This window comes from Pleurodeles waltl, chromosome 7, assembly GCF_031143425.1.
Source record: "Pleurodeles waltl isolate 20211129_DDA chromosome 7, aPleWal1.hap1.20221129, whole genome shotgun sequence".
Lineage (NCBI taxonomy): Eukaryota > Metazoa > Chordata > Amphibia > Caudata > Salamandridae > Pleurodeles > Pleurodeles waltl.
The window spans coordinates 864,165,135-864,188,252 of record NC_090446.1 but is presented as its reverse complement, the minus strand read 5'-3'; the positions used below and the strand labels follow the sequence as shown (position 1 = coordinate 864,188,252).

General features: G+C 45.5%; 1 protein-coding gene across 2 annotated transcripts in view; it reads right to left on the bottom strand.

Moving 5' to 3' along the window:
* Positions 1 to 23,118, bottom strand: part of WDR55 (WD repeat domain 55) — a 219,813-nt gene that overhangs the window by 47,773 nt on the left and 148,922 nt on the right. For both annotated transcript variants that reach the window (XM_069199396.1, XM_069199395.1), the window contains 2 exons: positions 10,458 to 10,545; positions 9,035 to 9,214 (listed from right to left, as the gene is read on the bottom strand). In XM_069199396.1, the coding sequence (XP_069055497.1) occupies positions 9,035 to 9,214; positions 10,458 to 10,545 (268 nt within the window). The remainder of the gene's footprint in view (positions 1 to 9,034; positions 9,215 to 10,457; positions 10,546 to 23,118) is intronic.

The following is a 23,118-nucleotide window of genomic DNA, read 5'->3' as shown; positions in this document are numbered from 1 at the left end:
AATGTATATTTGTGAATGTTGAGATGTTATATTGGTTTCACTGGTAATAATAAATAATTGAAATGGGTATATATTTGTTTTTTGTTAAGTTGCCTAATAATTATGCACAGTAATAGTCACCTGCACACACAGATATCCCCCTAACATAGCTAAAACTAAAAACAAACTAAAAACTACTTCCAAAAATATTCAGCTTTGATATTAATGAGTTTTTTGGGTTCATTGAGAACATGGTTGTTGTTCAATAATAAAATTAATCCTCAAAAATACAACTTGCCTAATAATTCTGCACTCCCTGTAGTGTGCACAGAGTTCAGGGGTTCCCCAGAGGCTTAACAGAGGCTAAAGTAGATAATACTAATGCTCTCTTTTGTGGTAGTGTGCTTGAGCAGTTAGGCTTAGCAGAGGGTAGTGCAAAGCATTTGTTGTACACACAGACAACAGAAAAAGCACACACTCAATGACTTAACTCCAGACCAATGGTTTTTATATAGCAAAATATATATTTTCAATTTATTTTTAGAACCACAAGATTCAAATTGCAGGTAAGTACCTTAATAGATTAGTATTTCACACATGCATCAATAATACTTTGTTTGAAATCAATACACTTTTTGAAATAATGGCAATAATCTGTTTTAAAACTTGACACTGCAATTTTCAGAAACAGTTCCTGGGGGAAGAAAAGTTACATCGATTTGCAGGAAAGTACAACACTTACAGTTCCAGTTTCTGGGGGTTAGGAAGTCTACAGGTTGGGGTTCAACTTAACCCCAAACACCCACTACTAGCAACATGGGGCCGGCCGGGTACAAAGGTCGAATTGTAGGCAAAATTAACATAAACTCCTATGGAAACTGGGGGCACTCGGTTTCAGATCTGCAGGCAGGTAAGTACCCGCGTTTTTGGAGGGCAGACCTGGGGAGTTTAGAGGAGCACTGGTGGGGCCACTTGTAGGCACCAAACACACACCCTCAGCGGTGCTGGGGTGGCCGGGTGAAGGGTGCAAACAAGATGTCGGGTCTCCACTGATTCTCTATGAGGGGACCTCGGAGGTCACTCCGTGGCTGCATGTGAGGTCCAGGGGGTCGTCTCGGGCAAACCATAGGATGAACAGGAGTGTAGTGTCACACTTTCCCCCAGTGCAGTCCTCTGGAGCTTTGCAGAGGTCGCTGGTCCCACTGGATGAGTCGCTGTTGTTTTGCAGGTTCTTTGAAGCAGAAGACAGGCCAGTAGGGCTAGGGCCAAATCGGTCCCGTCGTCCTTCTCTGCTGGTGGTGGTTCAGCTTCGCAGTCCTTCTTTCTTGTCAGGTCGCCAGGAATCTGGTGAGCTGGGTTCAGGGAGGCCCTTAAATCCTGGATTTAGGGACGTTACAGAGATCAGAGGGCAGTAGCCAATGGCTACTGTCCCTGAGGGTAGCTGCACCCTCCTTGTACCCACTCCCTTTGGGGAGGGGGCACCACCCTAATCCTATTGGTCCCTGTCCTCCAAACCAAGATGCAGGATTCTGCAAGGAGGGGGGGTCACCTCAGCTCTGGACACATTAGGGGTGGTCCTGGCTGGGGTGGTCACTCCTCCATGTTTTCCCTAATTTTCCCACTGGACTTGGCGCCAAAAGTGGGGCTTTGTCTGGAGGGCGGGCAACTCCACTAGCTGGAGTGCCCTGGGGCACTGTAATCCAAAGCTTGAGCCTTTGAGACTCACAGCCAGGTGTTACAGTTCCTGCAGGGGGGAAGTGTGACGCACCTCCACCCAGGACAGGCTTTCTTTCGGACCACAGAGTGCACAAAGGCTCTTACCCCATGTGGTCAGAATCTTGTCTCAAAGTGGCAGGCTGGCACAGACCGGTCAGTCCTGCACTAGCAGTTTGGCTAACATACCGGGGGCGTCTCTAAGATGCCCCCAGTGTACATTTTTCAATAAATCCCACACTGGCATCTGTGGGGGTTTATTGTGCTGAAACGTTTGATATCCAACTTCCCAGTATTCAGTGAAGCCATTATGGAGCTGCAGAGTTTGTAACGACAAACCCCCAGACCACATAATCATTATGGCTACACTGCACTTACAATGACTAAGAATGGACTTAGACACTGCAAGGACATATTACTTATGCAGCTATGCCCTCACCTGTGGTATATTGCACCCTGCCCTAGGGCTGTAAGGCCTGCTAGAGGGGTGTCTTACCCATTCAACAGGCAGTGGTTTATGGGCATGGCACCCTGAGAGGGGTTCCATGTCGACTTTGCCTTTTTTCTCCCCACCAGCACACACAAGCTGCAAAGGCAGTGTACATGTGCTTTGTGAGGAGGCATAATACATGCCGCAGCCCTTGGGGACCTTCCCTGGCCACAGGGCCCTTGATTCCATGGGCCTCTTTTACAAGGGCCTTAACTGTGTGCCAAGGGTGTGCCAATTGTGGAAACAAAGGTACAGATTTTGGGAAAGAACACTGGTGCTGGGGCCTGGTTTGCAGGATCTCAGCACACTTTAAATCAAAGTTGGCATCAACACTAGGCAAAAAGTGTGTGAGGGAGTAACCATGCCAACAGTGGCACTTTCCTACACCCCCGCAACAGGCCTTAGAACCCTGAGGCAGGATGCATCATATTTTATGTGAGGACATATCTGCATGAGTAGATACGCCCCATGACGTTAAGTTCTATTACTAGATGTTACAAGTGAACAGGGAAGCCATCTTAAGGTATGTACTGGGCAATGGACATCACAAGTTACCCACCTTCTCTTGTGGAGCCTATATTAGAGACCATGGACGCTTGTCAGCGCTGCCTCCAAATTTAGGAGGGCACAGGGCGCATTATCACTTGACGTACTTTTGAAGAGGAAGCTATCCTTTCAGGAAGCTTTGGACACTCCACCTCAGAAGAGGAAAATCAAGGACAAAGCCACCAACCCACCTCATATGCCTTCTCCACCACCTCGTCCTCCTCAGTCTTCTCCACCCTTCCTCTCCTCCACCTCCCTCCTCTCCTCATTCTCCTACATCACATACAGAGGGAGATTACACTGCTCCGGGATCCCCTTTATATACTGGGGAAGATTCATACGTACACAGTCATGACCATTTTCAGATTATTGGGGATGATGGCGTCTTGCATTATCATAGTTCCCCATGCCAGACAATACATGCGTCCCCAAGAGAAGTCCGTTTCGTCAGTGGTCTCAGTCACAGGGTCACGTGGAAGATCTAGTGCTGTTAGACCACCATACTCACTGTTCTCTGCAATGGTGGACCACCACCAACCTCTTGAACGGTCACCATTTTTTGGACCCTGTGCCCCAAGTCTTTCTGACCACAGAGGCATCACTGATGGGTTGGGGTGCTCACCTCCCAGACCTCACAGTAGAGGGCCTCTGGAATCTCAGTCACCAATTCCTGCACATCAATCATCTCAAGCTGCGGGCAGTGTTTCTAGCCCTGAAAGCTTTTCTTCATCACCTATCTCACAAGGGTCTCTTAGCCCGTATGGACAACATGACAGTCATGTAGTATCTACAGAAACAGGGGGGACATGGTTGTCCCAATTGTCACAACTCTCTCAGACAATATGGAAGTAGTTCTCCACCACCACATTCACCTGGTGGCAGAGTATCTCCCAGTGACAGACAATGACTGCAGACCTGCTCAGCAGGATGCAGCAACAAGTCCATGAATGGGAACTCCACCCACAAGACCTTCAACCATACTTTGCAAAGTGGGGAACACCTCGGATAGACCTTTTTACCACAGCAGAAAATTCACACCCTCTATCCAAGGGCAACACTCTATAGATGAACTGGTTAGGGATATTTACTTACATGTTTCCACCTCTCCCTCTCATTCCATTTCTGATTTGGAGGATCAGACAAATGTCTCTCACCATGATCCTTGTAGCTCTTAGCTGGGTAGGTCAACCATGGTTCACCGCTCTTCTAGACCTAACAGTAGTCCCCGAGAAGCTTCCGAACAGGCCGTACCTTCTCACTCAAAATCAAGAACAAATCAGACATCCAGACCCCAAGTCACTCAACCTTGCAATATGGGCCCTGATGTCATAGTATTTTGTTACTTAGGATTGCCTGCAGAATGTACGGACTGTGTCGGTGAAGCCTGTAGACCCACAAATGAAGCATGTTATGCTGCAAAAAGGAAACGTTTTGTTTGCTACTGTCAACCCAAACATATTGACCTCATGAAAGCTACTTTTCAAGAGATCATTTGTTATGTGCTCCATTTACAAAACGGTAATCTAGCTTAAACTTCCATTTACCTACATCCTGCAGCTATAGCTGCATATCTACAGAACAGACAACATAGTTCTTTGTTCAGAATCCCAGCCCTTAAAGCTTTCATGGAAGGCCTTAAAAGGGTCATTCTACCCAGGGTGTCTCCTGCACCATCCTGGCTCCTCAATATTGTGCTTATCCAGCTCATGCGTCCTCCTTTTCAGCCACTTAATTCATGCCCCCCTCAATACCTTTCTTAGAAGGTAGCTTTCTTAGTTGCCATCACATCACTCAGGCGTGTCAGTGAGCTCCAGGCACTAACCTTGGAAGAACCTTTCTTCCAGATTCATAGAGACAAGGTGGTCCTCTGCAAAAAAAACAAAGTTCCTTCCTAAAGCGGTTTCACAATTCCTATAAACCAATCCATTGGGCTACCAGTCTTTATTCTGCATCCTGAGTGTGTTGAGGAAAGGGCACTACACATTCTGGAAGTTAAACGAGCACTCATGTTTTACACTGACAGAACCAAAGAGTTTAGGAAAACTAAACAGCTCTTTGTAGCCTTTTATCTTTCCAAAACCAGCAGAGCTAGATGGATAGTTAAATGTATACAGACTTGTTATGCTAAAGCAAAAAGACAGTTACCTGCCTCTCCTAGAGCACATTCTACTAGGGAAAAAGGTGCCACTCTGGCTTTTCTTGGAAATATCCCTGCAGCTGACATTTGTAAGGCAGCTACATTGTCTACACCACACACATTTACTAAACATTACTGTGTGGATGTACTAGCACCCCAGCAGGCCAACATAGGTCAAGCTGTGCTACGAACCCTTTTCCAGTCAACTGACACTCCCAAGGGCTGGCCACCACTTTTATGGAGGGACTGTTCTGGTGGCTTTGCACAATGTCACATGCAGCCCAGCTAAGTGTCACTCATGAGGAGTTAGTCTAACAGTTCCTTTTTCTCGCATTTCAGCAAGATTCCATAATGTGCACGCTAATTAGCCATTTGAGCTCGCAGCACATTTATGACTTCCAATCGCAGCCTCATACACATTACTCTTTCTTGAAGCCATTTGGAGGGCATTTAGGACCCGTTGTGCCAATAGGTTTGTCCCTGGGATGTTTTTCAAATCCCAAAAAGATCTGCGATTGGCCGGTTATGCAGTTCTATTTGTATGCACTGGCATCAAAGGCCCAAGTCATGGCAAGCCCAGGTAATCCAAGACTTGCACTTTGAGCTCATTCCTCAGTGACTGCTGACCATCTGAACCCCCTACCCTCTGCACCCGTACCCAGGCTTCCCTTACTGCACAACACCATCAGAGCATGGTATCAACTATCAGCAGCAGCTTGGGGACAGTGCTCTCGGTCAGTGCTGCTCAGCCATGCATTTGTGAGCCTGCCTGTGTGGTATCACACCAATTAGACCACAATTCGAACTTAACTGCATCAGTGCCTAACCACCCTCAACTTGGCTTCTGTTTGGAGAAAGGTAACTGACTGTAGTAATGGGCTGATACATTAAGTGCATACATGAGGTGAGATTGATAAGCTAATAAGCATCATTCTGTGCAAGAATAAAAACATACAACTGAATGAAATGTGGAGAGAAAAATGTATGGGAAAGCAGCAGGAAGAGAGAATAGGCAGAATAAATGAGAGAAATGGGAAGCAACTGGTGTGACAATGAGAAAGGCAAGAGAAAGAAAGGAAAACCAAAGGGGATAGTATAGAAACCAGAGAGTGCAAAAGGAGGAAAAGAAAGATAAGGAGGGAGGGAGGGAGTGAAGTTATAGTAGACGTGAGAGAAAGAGGAAGAGCGAGTATGTGAGTTTAAGTAGGGCAGGCAATTACATGTTCATTTAAAGAGCAACTAGAACCCATCTATGGGCAATTAAGTAGTACATTGAGCACAAAGTGTTGCCCTAGATGCCTCTCAGTGAAATAAGAGCTGGAGGACATGTCACAGTTCTTTAATAGTTAACTGAAAAATGCTAATGCTTCAAATCAAGGCTCAATGGCTTGACCAGTTTAGTGGCAAGTTTACAACTCTCTTAAGATAGGTTTGCATTTACTCTGTTTTCACTTTAAAATTACTATTTTCCCCTGCTATTGGTTTATTGGTCATATAATCTCCAATAATGGCATACCCATCTTCAATTCAGGTGCCTTATTTATGTTGATGATCAGCCTCATCCTGTGGCTCAAAATGTTGACTTTATCTTGCAGGTGTCTAATACTGGGCAGAGAAGGCTGGTACTGCTGGACAACTGATGTATGTATTATTAGGACCCTTGATTACAAGTATTGGAGTAGACTGTGGGTGCATATAACGACAGGGCCACTGGTGCATGTATTGCAGAGGCCCACTGATGCGGGTTCAAGTTGGGCCTACTGATGTGGCAGGCCCAGGGTGAGGACGTTGATGCAGACTACATAACTTAGGGGCATTAATGCAGCAGATCCTGAATAGATGCTAGTCCCTTCTTGGTGCCACTGATGAATGTTCTGCATGTACCCAGTGAAACACATAACGCAATGTCTGTAGAAGACTTCATCTTGCAGCTAGCCGGTAGTCTAAGCGAGAACTGAGCTGGACAGCAAATGGAATCTCAACCTCACCCAAACGACAGCTGTGCTGCATAGAATTGATTCTTCATAATTTCCTTTTCATTGTAATACAAAATCTGCATTTTAGGTAATTGTGGGTAGTAAGAGTGCAACAGCAAACTCCCATGAAACCCTGGAAATACCTACAGTTTCATGCCCTGCAACCCTCTAGTGCCCCTCCCCCCCAACCAAGTAGCAAAACACCACCCCTTGGCTTTTCCATGACCTCTGGCTGCTTAGCTTGTTCTTCAATTGAAATTTGGTATATATTCATACAATTTGAAACGTGTGACACATACGGTGAGTTGCAGCTTTACAGCCAACAGCTTGTGAAAAAAAGAAACAGCAAATCACAATGTAGGAAAATGCCCCTTCTGACATGGTCACCCCCACTTTTCTGCCACTAGTACTGAGATTTTTTGACTGAAGGTGCACTGGGTTCCTGCTCACCAGATCCCCAGTGTCAGTGCTCATTCCTTAAAACAAGGCAAAAGGTCTAATTGTGTACAATTGGAACACGCTCTAGTGCATCTTTAAGCCCCTAGTAAATGGTATTCTGGTACCTGAGAGGGTCGCTAAGGGCTGCAGCATTTATTGTGCACCACCTTAAGACACCCCTCTAAAAATAGCACACAGCCTGCCATCGCAGACTACATGTCATGGTGTAAGCCATGAATGAGGGAAAACACAACATGACACTCACTGTGTGCAATGTCCAAGTCACTGCATCTAATTTATGCAAGTCACCCCTCAGCAGGTCTTGGAGCCCTAAAGCAGGGTGCATTACATTTGATGTGAGAACATAGTTAGACGAACAGCTATGCCCCTGTGATGTCTAGTTCTATTACTAAATATTGCAAGTGAACAGAGAAGCTGTTTTAAGGTGCATACTGGGAACTGCTCAATAGGAGTTACCCAGCTTCATAATGGCTTCACTGAAAACTATGGTGTTTGGTATCAAACACCTCGTCCTATTGGATCCATACTGATACCAATATTGGATTTATCATCATATTTACCCAGAGGGCACCTCAGAGAAGGGCATCCAGCAATTCACTAAGCTGTCAGCATCTACCTTGAAGTGGAGGAGCCACTTCCCCGCAGGTGGCAGGCACCAACCGCAAGGTCCGTCTCACACTGCACCCAATCGTCATTATAGTGGTAAAAAAAGGATCAGACTGCTTGGGAAGCTGTTCCTGAGCAGCCTGATAAAAAAACAAAGGATGCCTGCTGGTGTTGAGAACAGTAAGGGCCTTTAAATGCCTCCCTTGTGTCGGCTATGGCAGACAGGAGCACTGGGTAGGGTGTGTGCATGCTGACCATTGGCCGACACACACACTTAAAAGGATAGACAAACAAATAAAAATAAATGCTGGTGTCCAAAACGTTTCTTAAGGAGTAGTCGCCCACATCCACCACTGGCATGGCCCATTAATTCATAGGACTTGTAACCAAAGTGCTACTTTGTGGCTGACTTCAGGGCACTTCCTACAATCACCCACAACCAAAGTACCATTTTGGTGACTATGACTACTTAGTTGTTAATGATTTGTGTCTAGCACTACAGTTTTGTAATTATTTCTGCCACATTTTGGTGCATGGTCTCATAACAGAAGCACAGTTACTATTTTTTTTCTTATAAACTTTGATGATCAGTAGTGCCACGCCAAAGCAAGCTGGTCTCCAGAAATAAGTGCTGATGGTGAACAGCAGATAAAAAAAAATCTGAAGATGGCAACCACATGTGTAGGCTTCTGGAGTATGCGTCTGATGACATAGGAGGAAAGGACATATCTCCAAAAGATTCCCGCTGCAAAGGTATGTCAGGTCATAACTCTTTTCACTGTGACCACTTCACCACCCTCTCAACCTTCCTACCTTCTTCCCCTCCTTGCAAGCCCCTGTACCTACTCCTCTCTACCTGCAGGTGAGATAGCTAATACCGGGTAACCACAATGCATTATTTAATCATCTAGCAATATTCTGGCAAATTGCACAGGATTTTATATCTCTACAACGGACTGATCCCCATTTAATAATATACTCTTGTTTTGGGTAGGGCACCTCCATGCGAAAGGCTCTCCCCTCATTACCTGTACTTACAACTGAGTAATTATCATTGCTGCGAGGTATTTCTACACACACCATGAACATACATGTGTAGAAAAGTGAGAGAAATGATCCTCGCGTCACCTGGTGGTCAACAGCATCTTCTTGTTCTGGTCGATCACCATGTCACTGATGTACTCTTCATGGTGCTTCAATTCCATGAATGCTGCATCTCTGCGGAGGTCCCACACCTTCAGCATCCCACTCTCATCGCCAGTGGCAAAAAGGTTCTCATCAATTAGCAGGAGACTGTAGATGGGGGAGCTGCAGGAAAAAGATGCAGGGAAGAGCATGACATATAGGGCAGAACTGTGAATTTCAAAACAATATGTAGGAACAGAGATCACACAAAACAGCAGGCTCATGGATTGCTGCTAACATGAAGTGAGAAAGCAGAGGGCAGTAGGTAATAGAAGAAGCAAACACAGATGGCAAAACGAGGCCCAGAAGGCAGCTACAGATCAGGAACAGTGACAGATGGAAGCATGAAGTGAAAAAGCAGATGGCAATTTGAGCCAGGTATCATAGCATGAAAGCAGAGGAAAATAGCCACATTTTATTTTTTTTTAAACGTAGGCCTTGTATGTTAAAAAGTATTAACTATTAGGATTTCTTAATACTGAAAAATGTATTCAGGTGATACAACTTTGTCTAGTGTTGTAATAGACACAGTCCCAATACAAGATTTGGCTGACAGTGAAACAAGCTACAACTGCCACTTTAAAAAAATTATTTTAGGGATGCTGTAGACATCTCCACTATAGCCTTACACCTCTAATGCAATCATCCCAGTTGTTTTTTATGGGTGAGCACGAAGTGCTCCGTCCATTCTGTAATCTCTCTTTGGGCTTGAAACCACGCCCATGCCACGTCAGTCACTTACATTGGTTCGTGGGCTTGCCTTTTAAAATCTGCTTGCATTCATTTGTGAAAGGCATGCATACGTCATGCATTTTCCGGTGTTTAGCCCACCTACACAGCACTGGTAAAGTACCAAAAACATACGAGGCTCGATGTTTTCAGCCTGGAGTCCAGACTACTTTATCTGTTTATTTTCCACACAGAGCGATCGCGCTGGGTTTTACGTAGCGCGATCGCGCTGCGTTTTTATTGCTTTACAACACTAATAGATCTAACTCGAACAAATGCGAGACTGTTGCTTATTGGTAGCAGACAGTAATTTACAATAGACGCCCATATCAGCCTTGGGCAAAACCAACTAGTCAAGCCCATGGTGCAGGCTCTAAAGTGGGTTTCAACAATTCTGCTTTGTCTTTGCTGCTTAAAGATAAAATGCCTAACACAAAACATTACTCAGTCATGACCACACCTTTAAATCTCTTATCTCACACTTCCACACCTGTTAATTCCAGCTCTATCAATCCCAGATCATTCACGGCGAAGGCTTATCTGAAATCCTGAGCTAGGACCCCATGTATGAGCTAGGAGCCCATGTACAGGTAAATAAAAAAAATCAAGTAATGAAGACCTGGAATATAGAACTTACTTGTGTGCTCTTGCGATGCGCTTGGTCAACCGACCCTCCTCCACATTCAGGATGTGAATTGATTTATCCTTCGACACAGTAAAGAGCTCTGTGTAAGAAAGGACCAAACACAGCTTTTACAAGCATTTAAATCTGCTGATCACCTTTAAATCAGCTAGCAATTTTCAAAAGCTTAACTGAAACCTAGTTACACAGAGGAAGATATAACAGTTTGGGACCACTCCACAGCAAAGGAAGAAGTTGAAAAGTGTTCATAAATACATATGATTAGAAGCCATAACGGTAGCAAAGACTGATGTCATTAACCTTAAATCACTTTGCGCAACGTACATGGACAACATTTTCACAATGCTCAATGGAATTTCCATAACCAGGAGTGCCAGCCTTTTTCATGTGCAAAATGAATTTGCAGATGTAGGAATTCTGCCAGCACAATGGAATTTTCATGACCACAAATGGAGTATTAGGAGCAAGTCTGAGAGAATTTGTGTATGAATTCTACTGTAAAAGTTAGTGACTGTATACAAGTGCACTGCAGGCAATTATACAATGCACAGCTGGAGTACATCTGCCTTGAGGACATTCCAGAAAAAGGACAGCATTCACCTCATATGAGGAAGTTGCTGCTGCCACCTACAGTGAGGGGTTGGTTTGGACAACTGTGTAGGGCTGATCATGGGTTACAGTATGGTCTTGCCTGGCAGTGAAGTCCAAAGTGGAGTTCTCCCCAAGGGACCCACCTTTCATTCGTGAACATCACGATGATATATTGGTCAACTTGGAGATTCATAATGAGGGTCTAGTGCACATAACTGTGTTTCAATAGGAATATTCATCTAGTGAGCCTTGTATATCCTGCAAAAACATTAACACACCTGCCATGTTAAAGAACAGATAAAGGGAATGGACCATTGCATGGCCCCAGAAATGACTGCCTACAAAGGTAGAATATGTCCACACAAACATGTCAAGATCTCGGGTGACTGGATGGATGTCTGGGTGATAGCACCGAAATCTAACCCAGTAGCTGATAATGCTGAAGACATGGAAATAATAAATATATGCACTTAACGTCATGCATGATCCTATTTTTTGCACTTACATCTACTTTGTGTTGATGACAGTGAACATTGATGCAGTGTGCAATGTATAAGATGTGCAAATAGTAGTAATAACGGAGACAAAATCATTAAAAATGTTTCATATGAAAAACAGATTAAAAAATAACACAGAGGGGTCTAAACCCAGAGTGAGACAGGGTGACCCTGTTTAAACAATCACCATTTTCTCAACAGGTTTAATTGATTTGGCCAAATAGATATCTGGAAAAAAATGAAGGCAAAAAAATAACCTGACCGATAAAAAAATTTGTAGGAAATCTGGATAAAAAGAATACAGCACGCTTCCTAGTAAACATTGGTAAAGAGGAACTAGGCGACATCGCCTTCAACTCAATAGCTCTTCTAAAAGATGTGATGGATAATAGCTGTCTGCTGTGACCAAAACATGAAGGTTCAAGTAATAACCCAAAAGAAGGACCCATCAAGAATGCTAGCACTACATTTAAATCCTAGTCTAGTAATATACCAAGCAGTGGCTTTGTCAATGTGTTTTAGCCATGTTGTACACCACTGTGGCTGCTGTTCAGCATGGCTTGGTGTTAATCAGATGGTGTGGAGTAGAAGGGGGTGGAGTGGAGTGCAGTAGATTGTACTAAGGTAGATTTGGGTAGACTGGAGTGGGGAAGATTGGGGCAGACTGCAGTGGAGTAGAATGGGGTAGATTGGAGTTGCATGGGGTCTTTTGGAGTGTATAAATTGGAGTGGGGCAGATTGGATTAGTGGAATAGGGCTAGATTGGAGTGGGGCAGAGTGGATTCAGGTGGAGTGGAGTAGATTGGAGTGGAGTGGGATAGATTGGAGTGTTCAAACAGAGTGGGGTGGACTGAACTAGATTGGAGTGGGGTAGATTAGAGTTGGGTAGATTGAGGTAGAGTTCAGTAGGGTAGAGTGGAGTAGACAGACGCAGAGTGGAGCAGATAGACTGCAGTCAAGTGGGGTGGACTGGGATTGAGTGGGGTAGACTAGAGTGGAGAGGGGCAGATGTTGGTAGAGCTGAGTGGAGTGGTGTAGATTGGGGTAGATTGGAATGAGTTAGATTGGGGAGCATTAGAGTGGAATGGAGTAGAATGCAGTAGGGTAGATTTTAGTTGTGTGAATGCAGTGGATTGGGCTGAAATGGAGTAGATTGGAGTGGAGTGGGATATATTGCAGTGGGGTATATTGTAGTAGGTTGTAGTGGGATAGATTGGAGTGGGATAGACTGGAGTGAGATAGATTGAGTTGGGTAGATTGGAGCAGGGTAGAGTGGATTAGGGTACAGTGGATTGGGTAGACTGGGCTGGACTGAGGTAGACTGGTGTGGATTGAGGTAGACTGGGGTGGATTGAGGTAGACTGGGGTGGAGCGGAGTGGAAAGGATTGGAGTGGGGTGCAGTGGATTGGGGCAGATTGAGGTAGACTGGGGTGGAGTGAGGTAGATGGGGTTGAGTGAGGTAGACTGCGGTAGAGCAGAGTGGAATAAATGTATTGGGCAGAAGGGGGTGGAGTGGAGCAGACTGCAGTAGAGTAGAGTGTAGAAGGGTCGATTTGAGTTGAGTGGAGTTTGGTTGAGTGGGGTGGGGGTAGATCGTGGCAGATTAGAGTGAAGTGGCTTAGGGTAGACTGAAGCTGGGTAGATTTAAGTAGGGTGGAGTATGTTGGAGTGGGGTAGATGTGGGCAGACTGAGGTGAAGTGGGTAGATTGGAGTGGACAGGGGAAGACTGGAGTGTGGTGGAGTGGGGTAGATTTAGTGGATTGGAAAGGGGGGTTGGAGTGTGGTAGAGTGCAGTACGTAGAATTGTGTATAATTATGTAGATTTGGGTGGAGTGGGGTAGATTGGAGCAGAGTGGGGTAAAGTGGAGTGTGATTGGATAGAGGGATTTAGAATGGAGTGATAAGAATGGAGTGGGGTAGATTGTGGCAGTTTGGAGTGGGGTAGATTGTTGCAGATTGGAGTGGGGTAGATTGGAAGGGAATGGGGTAGACTGGAATGGGACACATTGGAGAGGAGTAGGTTTGAGTAGCTGAGGTTGGAGTAGGATGGCGTAGAGTGGATTGGGATGTTTTGGGGTAGATCGGAGTGGGGTGCAGTAGAGTGGATTGGGATGTGTTGGGGTGGAGTGGGGCAGACTAGGGTTTAGGGGAGTGGGATTGCGTGAAGTGTGGTAGATTGGAGTGGCGTGGGGTAGACTGGAGTTGGGTACATTGGAGTGGGGTAGATGGGGTAGTGTGGAGTGGGGTGCATTGGAGTAGATTTGAGTGGGGTAGATTGGAGGGGGAGAGTGAGGTAAACGGAGTGAAGTGAGGTAGACTGGAGTAGAGTGGACTGGTGTGGAGTGAGGTGGATTGGAGTGGAGTTGGATAGGCTAGGGTGCAGCTGAGTGGGGTATATTGGGGCGGAGCAGGATAGACTGGGGTCAAGTGAGGTAGCCTGGGGTGGAGTGGGGTAAACTGGAGAGGAGTGGGATAGAGTGGGGTGGTGGGGGGTGGGGTAAATTGGAGTAGGATGATGTAGACTGGAGTGGGGTGGGCAAATTGGAGTGGGGTGTGTGGGATTGATTGGGTAGACTGGGGTTGATTGGGGTGAGGTAGATTGGGGTAGATTGGAGTGGGGTAGATTGGAGTGGGATGGATTGTGGTAGACCAGAGTGTGGTAGATTGGGGTGGGATAGACTGGAGTAAAGTAGGGTAGACTGGAGTGGAGTGTGATGGGATGGAGTGGAGATTGGAGTGGACTGGGCTAGATTGGAGTAGGCTAAATTGGGGTACTGGACTGGGGTGGAGTGGGGTAGATTAGACTGGAGAGCAGGAGATTACACTGGAGGGGGGTAGGTTGGAGTGGAGTGGGATAGAGTGTAGTGGAGACTGGAGTGGAGTAGATTGAAGTGGAGTGGGGTGGCTTGAGGTAGATTTGAGTGGAGTGGGGTAGTTTGGAGTGGAGCGGATTGGGGTAAACTGAAGTGTGGTAGATTGTGGTAGACTGGAGTGGGGTAGATTGGGGTTGACTGAGTGGAGTGTGGTATGTGGTCTGGAGGGAGGGCCGCTGAGTGGCACTGAGTAGTATGATGTAGAGTGGTGTGTCGGAGAGTGTCTTACAATGGAGGGGCAGCGAGAGGAGTGACATGTCATAGAATAGAGTGGTGTGTCGTGTAGAGTCACAGAATAGAGTGGAGGGTCCTAGAAGAGAGTGGTGTTGAGTAGAGAGGAGTGGTGTAGATTGGAGTGGAGTATGGTGGCGTGGTAGCGCACTGCCATTACAGATAACACATTTTCAATTTAAATCAACATCATATTTGCACAGACATACAGTTTTCCTGCGTGCAAACAATGTGTGGAAATGTAATCACCTAGTTTATTGATGTATTTTAATCATATTCAAATATTTGTTTCCACCAAACTTCGGAATTTCAAAAAAATGTGCTTCATTTGTACTTTCCTAACTCCAACATATTCTGAAATATCAGCAGAGTTTCTTGTGTGCTAGAAAAAAGTCTTTTACAGCAAGATTGTCATATAAGTTCACTTTGAAGTTAGGAGAAAGAAAAGTGAACACCAAGCTCCCTCAGAAGACAAAGCCTGGCATTTGACCTTTGTCTTTGAATACGTAGCTAATGTGACAAGATAAGAAGGCCTGTTTACAGAGGGCGCGCACTCAGAAGGATACAGTCCTAGTTAGATGTTGCCTTCTCGATAATAAAACTTTCCTCAGGTAAACTATAGAGACAAGGATTTGCAATGCAATAGGTCTTGTATATTTAGACCAATTTAACGGTCATCTTTTGACGACCGCACACAAGCAAAAACAAAAGAAAACATGCATGAAAACTGAGAAAAGACGACTTGGCAAAATAAAAAACGTTAGCTTTAAAAAATAAAACTGCAATTATGTTTGTTCTGCTGGGCACATTTGCGGGCCACTAGAAGTTAGAAAGAACAAATAGTACCTAAATCACGTCAGGGGCAGCAGAAGGGCACCAATTAAGTTGAATCAATTAGTGCTTGATCCCTGCTCGACACAGAAACAGAAATGATACCAGGCATGCCTTGATGAATTACGAGGCTGTAAAGAAGAGTATCGGGCGAACCTACAAATGGTGAGCAACAGGCGGGCTCCAAGCCCTTTACTGAACACAACATTCTTGCTAGCGCACGCACTCACAAGCTTGACCCTAAAAAAAAGGCTAGCCCCTGACAAGTTAAAAGCTGCAGGAATAAAAGGTGGCAATTTGGCATGATAATTGACCTCTTCCTGAGTAAGAAGGCCTATGCTCAGTGGCAGTCGAAACAAGAACTTAAAACCGAGATGAAATCTTGCTACTAAGGGCACCAGGTCCAAACAGGTGCACTGAGAAGATATGCACCCTGTATTAAAGAATAATTTTCTCTATCTTTAGGATTAAGAGGATATGGTGGAAAAGCATATTGGAGAGAAAAATCCCAGGGCAACAGGAGAGCAACCTCTAATGAATCCCTCACCGGGAACTCTAGAGGGCAAAGTGACTTCACTTTTTATTCCTGGCAAAAGGAAGCTCCACACAGGAAATAGTCCAATAACTGAAAAGCTGGTCTATCACAACCTCATGCAAATGCCATTTCAGATTGCTGCAAATCATTCTGCTTAGGAAGCGTGTCATCATATTATCTTTCCCCACCACATAAGGTGCAGACAGCTGAAATCTCCTACCTATGACCAAGTTACAAATCTGAACTGCCTCCTCGCACAGACAGGCAAAACCTACACCAACCTATATTTTCACATGGAACAATACAGTAGTATAGTCTGTTAAAATCCAGACATGAATTTAATTACACACATATATATATATATATCTGAATCAACTTTGGTCCAATAACCATTCACAGATGAGTTTGCTAATTGAAGGGATGTGTGTGTAATTATAGTTCACTTGTGTGGCGGAGGTCTGAAGGAGCAACCTACACCCATGATTGCTTGATTCAACCATAGCCACAGCGAATGAGGAACCAACTGAAATAGTGAGATGAGATTTCCATAATACTGTGACACTGACTCTGCAGGCACCAGTTTACTGAGTGGGATGCATCTTGAGAAGCATCAAAGGACTTAGATAATGCAAAGTACCATTAATCCTATAAGACCCACCACTAATTTGCTGCAACTGGACTGGTAAAATCTCGTCACCATCTAAGAAATGCCTAACAACCTGGTCAGTGGTGAAAATGCATTAACAAAAGAAATGTCCACTAGTGCCTCTCTAAGCTCACTACACTGACAGGGAATCAGAAGGGATTTCATTACCTTTCCAGAAAATCCAAACTTGTGCACTAGTGCAACAGTATCAGATAGAGTGCAATGAAGAGCCTTCTACTACGCTTCTACAAAGGAGTAAAATAACCAGTTGTCTAGGCTGAGGTAAACCAATACTCTGCCGATGAAGGTAGACTAAAACTGCCATAACATTTGCAAACACCTTATGTGTTGAAGAAATCCCAAAGGGATGCACCCGCCTATCCCCTACTAAACTTGGGTTATTTTCTATGATACTCCACAATTGGGATGTGAAAATGCATTGTGCGGATCCAGAGACATAAGCAAATCCTGCTTTTGAGAGACTGTAAAACCTGCAGTAAAGACAACACTGAGAACCTCTCTACCTTCAAGAACTCGTTCAACGTCCAAAGGTATAAAAATTGGAATCAGATACAGTTGTTCTTTGGTCGAGGGGCACAATTTCTATTGTACCCTTTCCTAAAAGAGACATAATTTCATTCCTCAAAATATGTGAATGGGTGTGAGGCTAAGTGGGAGATGGATGGCAGCTTTATCAGAAAGGACAGAAAATAACCAATACATACAACATGAAGGACCTACTCATCTGAAGTTATTTCTGAAATGTCCTAAAGAATAACAACACCCGTTCAAGCATCAGAGGCTCATGGGAGGGCAAAGAGAACACAGAGTGGTTTCATTTTTCTAGGAGTGAAGAAAGCAGATTTAGATGCAGTTGCTGCCCATCAGCCCTTTGCTCCACTGCAATCACTAAAGGGATAAAAATAATATGGTTGCTACTGCTGAGGCCCTAAAGCTTGTTTCTGTCAAGAGTACTGTTATCCCTTACGTTTTCTATACTTCAGATGAAATTTCCATGGTAGTAAAGCCAAACCCACAGCAAGGGCAGTCAATTTCAACCTTTTCTTCAAAAAGCTTCATGTCATCGAAATACTGATCTGTCAACTGAGCCAGCAGTGGTGTGTGTGTGTATATATGTATATATATGTAATTTAGGTCTAAATTAGATCCTCTAAAGGCTGTCTGAATTCTTCCAAAAACTTCACTGTGGCACAGAAATCAACTCCTACGAAGCATGAGCAACTTGCCAATAAGCAAGGAGCACGGCTGTTAAAGCTTTTAAAGCAGTGCTTTCTAAAACAAAGATGCTTTTGTCAAGCGTGTCTAAAGATGTATGTTCCCTAACTGGACAAAGAAAGCCACTGCTTACCCTCAGAAGCAGAAATCTGTAGAAAACAGATGGGTAGTCAAAACAGGGGACACACAGGTGAAGGCTCATACTTATGAGACATAGCTTGAAGATTTGGGAGTGGATTGCAGCTTCAATATTGTCTCCTTTACTTGGTTTGTAAGCACACCCTTAAATACCAGTATCTCAGACACTCGTCTTCCTGCGAATATGTTTTCATCTGTTCAGTGTCGGCGAAGACAATGAGAGTCTGTGCAGCTTTCCAAGTTACAATAGCAACACAAAAGGATGAAGGATGGAGTGCTGAACATTGTCAAACATTCACCCCAAGTCACAGATCTGGGTTAAATCCATTGTTTTCTTTGCTCAACATACCACCCCAGTTTGGACAAAGCCATATGCAAATCAGTCTTGCCCCTGCTACCCAGGGGAACAGCCTAGCACGAACTGCCAGGCCAGGTCCTCCATGGGCTGAAAACAAGCATCCAGGGACTGGTTTGGGGGTATCACACCTTCTTAGCCAGGCTAGCTTGAATCCAGTGGCACAGCCAGCATGGGACCCACATCTGTGCATTCCCTTCCCACACAGGGCGACAACAACAAAACAAAACGATGATGGATGGAATGCTGAACATTGTCAAACATTCACCCTCAGTCACAGATCTTGGTTAGATCCATTGTGTTTGCTCACAATGCATGTGATGTATTGGCACAACAGGCAACACCATTAGCTACCACTATACATTCCTAGTAAATGGTACTTATGTACCAAGGGCATGAGGTACTAAGGGCAGGCCCTTGAGGGCAGCAGCACAGATTATGCCACCTTGAAGGGCCATGCATCCAGATGCAACCAGCACTGCCAATGCAGGCTGAGTGTCCTGGTGCAATCCTAAAATGCAAAACCAACATGGCACACAGCCTGCGCGCCCTGTCGACTATACACTGCATGCAATATGGGTAAGTCGCCCCTCTGTCAGGCCTTCCAGCCCTAAGGCAGGGTGCACTATATTGTATGTGTGGGCATAGATGCATGAGCAAAATGCCCCTTGCCGAACCTGGGACATAGTAAGTGAACAGAGCAGCTATTTTACGTGCATGCACTTGGCACTGGTCAGTAGGAGTTTCACAGCTACATGATAGCTACTATGAAAACTGGGTTGTTTGGTATCAAACTACTCTGAATGATAAAACCAAACTGGTACTAGCATTGGATTTATTCACAAATTGACCTAGCGGTCACATTAGAGGTGCCCCCTGTAAAAGCTAACTACCCTGGCATGGTTGCTGGCTGGTCACAACCAGCCTGCCACCACCAGGCAAGATTCTGGAACCTTGGGGGTGAGAGCTCCTGCTCTCTGGTTCCCAAAACAAAGTCCTTCCTGGGTGGAGGTGTCACTCCTCCCTTCTCAGGAATGTGCACTGCTCTGCTAATGGGCGTAACGCCTTTGAAACTCAACCCCCAAGCCTGCTGCTAGTAGTAGATGGCCACCCCTGTTGCAAATTCAGGGATGTGGAATTCCTATCGGGACATCTTGTTTGGGGTCTAGGGCAACAAGTTTTTATGTTTACTTTGTCCTTGGGACAAGTAGGCCCAACCCCCTGCAGCACAAACCCTTTGGCTGCCTGTTTACAGAGAGTTGAACTCTCTGCAGTTGAGGTAATGTGTTTCCAAAAGATAATGCTGTTCGAACTTGTATTTATGGTTCATTATTTGAAAGCCTTCATTATTAGGGTGCGTGCTGTAAAGAAATGTTTTAAGGTCACACTTCACTGACGTTGGTTCCAGTACAAAAAAAAAAAAACGTGTATAAACATGTTTGAAAAGTTTAGACTAAGAGGCTAAGTATAATGCTCCCAGAATGCTCTCTGATTATATGCAAATGAAGTGTCATTTAGTAAAATGTGTTGATGCATGCTAGTATTTCCCAAAAATATTTCTAATGGAAAATCAGTGTAACCATTTTCAACACGATTATGGGAAGCATGAAAATAAACAAACACTGACAAAGCCAACTGATCTGACATACTTTTATACGTCTTTTAGTTTCATCAATGCGTGTCTTGTTTTGACATGGCTTTTGTAACACTTTATTGTTGTGGGAGCTACCAGGCCCTCAACATTGTAACAAATATTGGCAAAACCCCCCCAAAAAGTTTTTGAACTCTTAAAGCACACGTTGCCACCAGCGGCATAACAAAGGCCCCGCAGCCGTCCTCCAGGGGGCCCCGTCAGCACAGCACCTGCCCTGAGTGAGTGTGGAGAGGGGGCTCCTCCATGTTCTTTGCAAAGGGGCACCCTCCAGTTTCATTACGTCACTGATTGCCACTGTAGTTCCTGACACTGAACAAAACTACTTTGTGTGGCAATATGCTCCTTGTGGAAGAGCAGAATGCGATCACTCACAGTAAAGCCAGCCGAAAGAGAGAGAAATAGAAGTTTAATAAAAACAAAATGTCTTTGTTAACACCAGACCTCATTAGGGACCAAGACCCACATGTAGGTAGCTTTTTGCATGTCGCAAACAGCGACTTTCGCTGTTTGCGACGTGCAAAAAGCACATTGCGATGCACAAACCCAGTTTTGCGATTCAGTAACCTGGTTACCGAATCACAAAACGGGTTTGCGACTCGCAATTAGTAAGGGGTGTTCCCTTCCTAATTGCAACTCGCAGTGCAATGTAGGATTGTTTTGTGACCGCGAACGCGGGCGCAAACCAATCGCAGTTTGCACCCATTTCAAATGGGTGCTAACACTTTCGCAAAAGGGAAGGGATCCCCATGGGACCCCTTCCCCATTGTGAATGTCACTGTAAACATTTTTTCAGAGCAGGCAGTGGTCCTGTGGACCACTGCCTGCTCTGAAAAAATGAAACGAAAACGTTTCATTTTTCGTTTTTGTTTTGCATCTCGTTTTCCTTTAAGGAAAACTGGCTGCATTACAAAAAAAAAAAAAAAATAACTGCTTTATTGAAAAGCAGTCACAGACATGGTGGTCTGCTGTCTCCAGCAGGCCACCATTCGTGAGGGGGTCGCAAATTGCGACCCACCTCATGATTATTCATGATGTGGGCATTTGCGAAGCCCTTGCGAATCACAGATGGTGTCCAGGACACCATCCTACATTCGGATTTGCGACTTGCAATTTGCAGGTCACAAATTTGAACCTACCTACTTGTGGCCCCAAATTCTTAAAGAAAGTCACAAAAGTGCACCCATGGTATATGTCGTACCCCTATAAAATATTTGTGAACTGTATTTTAGCGTGGGTAAATACGATGTGTAGATTTGCTCATGTGAAAATCTATTGAGCATTTGCAAGTTCATTTTCCCTCCAGCCACTTTCTTCCCAACCCTGGAAGAAGTTCTAATTCTGCCATTGTCAGGAGTAAATGTCCAACCTTTCTTATTATGGGAAAATATTAGAGAGAAGCTGGTAAAAATCTTTAAAACATGCAGGTTAGTAGGTTTGCAGACTCAAAGGCATTCCAGCCCTGGAACTATTGCTTACTGCTTCCTCCAGCCCCAGTATGCAGATCTGCAGAAAGGTGGCAAAATAAGGAAATTGCTACAGGAGGGATTGAAACTCCAAGTATTCAAGCCCTACTATGGTAGTAGCCCTGGCATAATCAGAGAGGCTATTAATTGCTGCCATAATTTGTCGCCACACTACATGGCACCAAAGGGACAAGTAGATCTTTTTACAGGACAAGTAGATTTGAGAAGCAACCTGTCCCCTGGACAAGTAGATATTTTAATAAATTCCACACCCCTGTGCAAACCCCCAATTTTGGCGGGAGCAACAGAGGGAAAACACCCAAAGGACAGGAGGAGTGTTCAGCCCCAGCCTGCACCATGCATAAGATGTTGCATGCAAGATGACCCCTCCATTTCATTTTCCTCCATCTTGCATAATAGGAAAATAGCCTATCGGGGATAAGGAAGTGACCTCTGATCACAGGATGTGGTCACTTGGTGGGTGCAGCCACCCTAAGGAAGACACAAGACTCAAGAACTGAAGTCCTGCTGCACCAAGGGAAAGGCGGTAAACCGTGCCTGCTGCACCCAGGACTCGACAATCACAGCTGAGGAGTTGCTCTGACTTCTGATGGACTCTAAAAATCCCCCAGAGAACCCCTAAACTTCAGTCCTCCAACAAAGACCAGTGAAGTCCAGTTCCCTGACCGGCTGCTGACCAAGGAACCAGATGCCGCAGCTGGACCAAATTTCACCCAACAAACCGCGAGGAAAAAACCTACAAGTGTACCCAGGTTGGTGGCACTATGACCTCAAGTGGCCGAACTGTGCAATAGTCCCAGGTACAGGTGACTCATCGTGGGGCACCCAGAAGGATAGTCCACTTGGGACTGAAAAAGGAGCAGGAGGAAGCCCCAGTTGAGGGACTTCTGAAAACACCTGAATCTCCCACCAGAGTGCCCCTGCTGACCTGCAAGCGACCTTCAGTGCGACCTACCTCCTGCTTCCAAGGGCTCCTTTGCGCACATCAACACTTGGTCGCTCCTCGCACCGCCGCCCGCGCTGCCTCCACTTGGCGGTTCCCTTCTGCTTAAAATCCCCGCTGCTGCATCCCCGCAGCCCCTCCCTCCACCTCCTCACCGTCCTTTTTTCCAATCTTTTCTCTTTTCCCTTGCTGCTGCGTCCCCACGGCCCCTCCCGCCTCTCCCCACCTCCTCACTGTCTATTTTCCTTTTGTTTTTTTTCCCGCCGCTGCTAATCCCTGCGGCCCCACCCCCCCAGCCTTCCCATTCGCCCAGACCTCCCTCCTCCCAGCTGCCACTCCCTCCCTCCTCCCCATTTATGGCAGCCGCGCTGCGGTAATAAGGAGCAACACTTGGTCGCTCCTCGCACTGCCACCCCGCGCCGCCTCCACTTGGCCGTTCCCTTCTGCGTAAAATCCCCGCCACTGCGTCCCCGCGGCCCCTCCCTCCTTCCCCCACCTCCTCACCATCCTTTTTTCCAATCATTTCTCTTTTCCCTTGCCGCTGCGTCCCCGCGGCCCCTTCCGCCTCCCCCCACCACCTCACCGTCGTTTTTTCCAATCTTTTCTCTTTCCCCTTGCCGCTGCGTCCCCGCGGCCCCT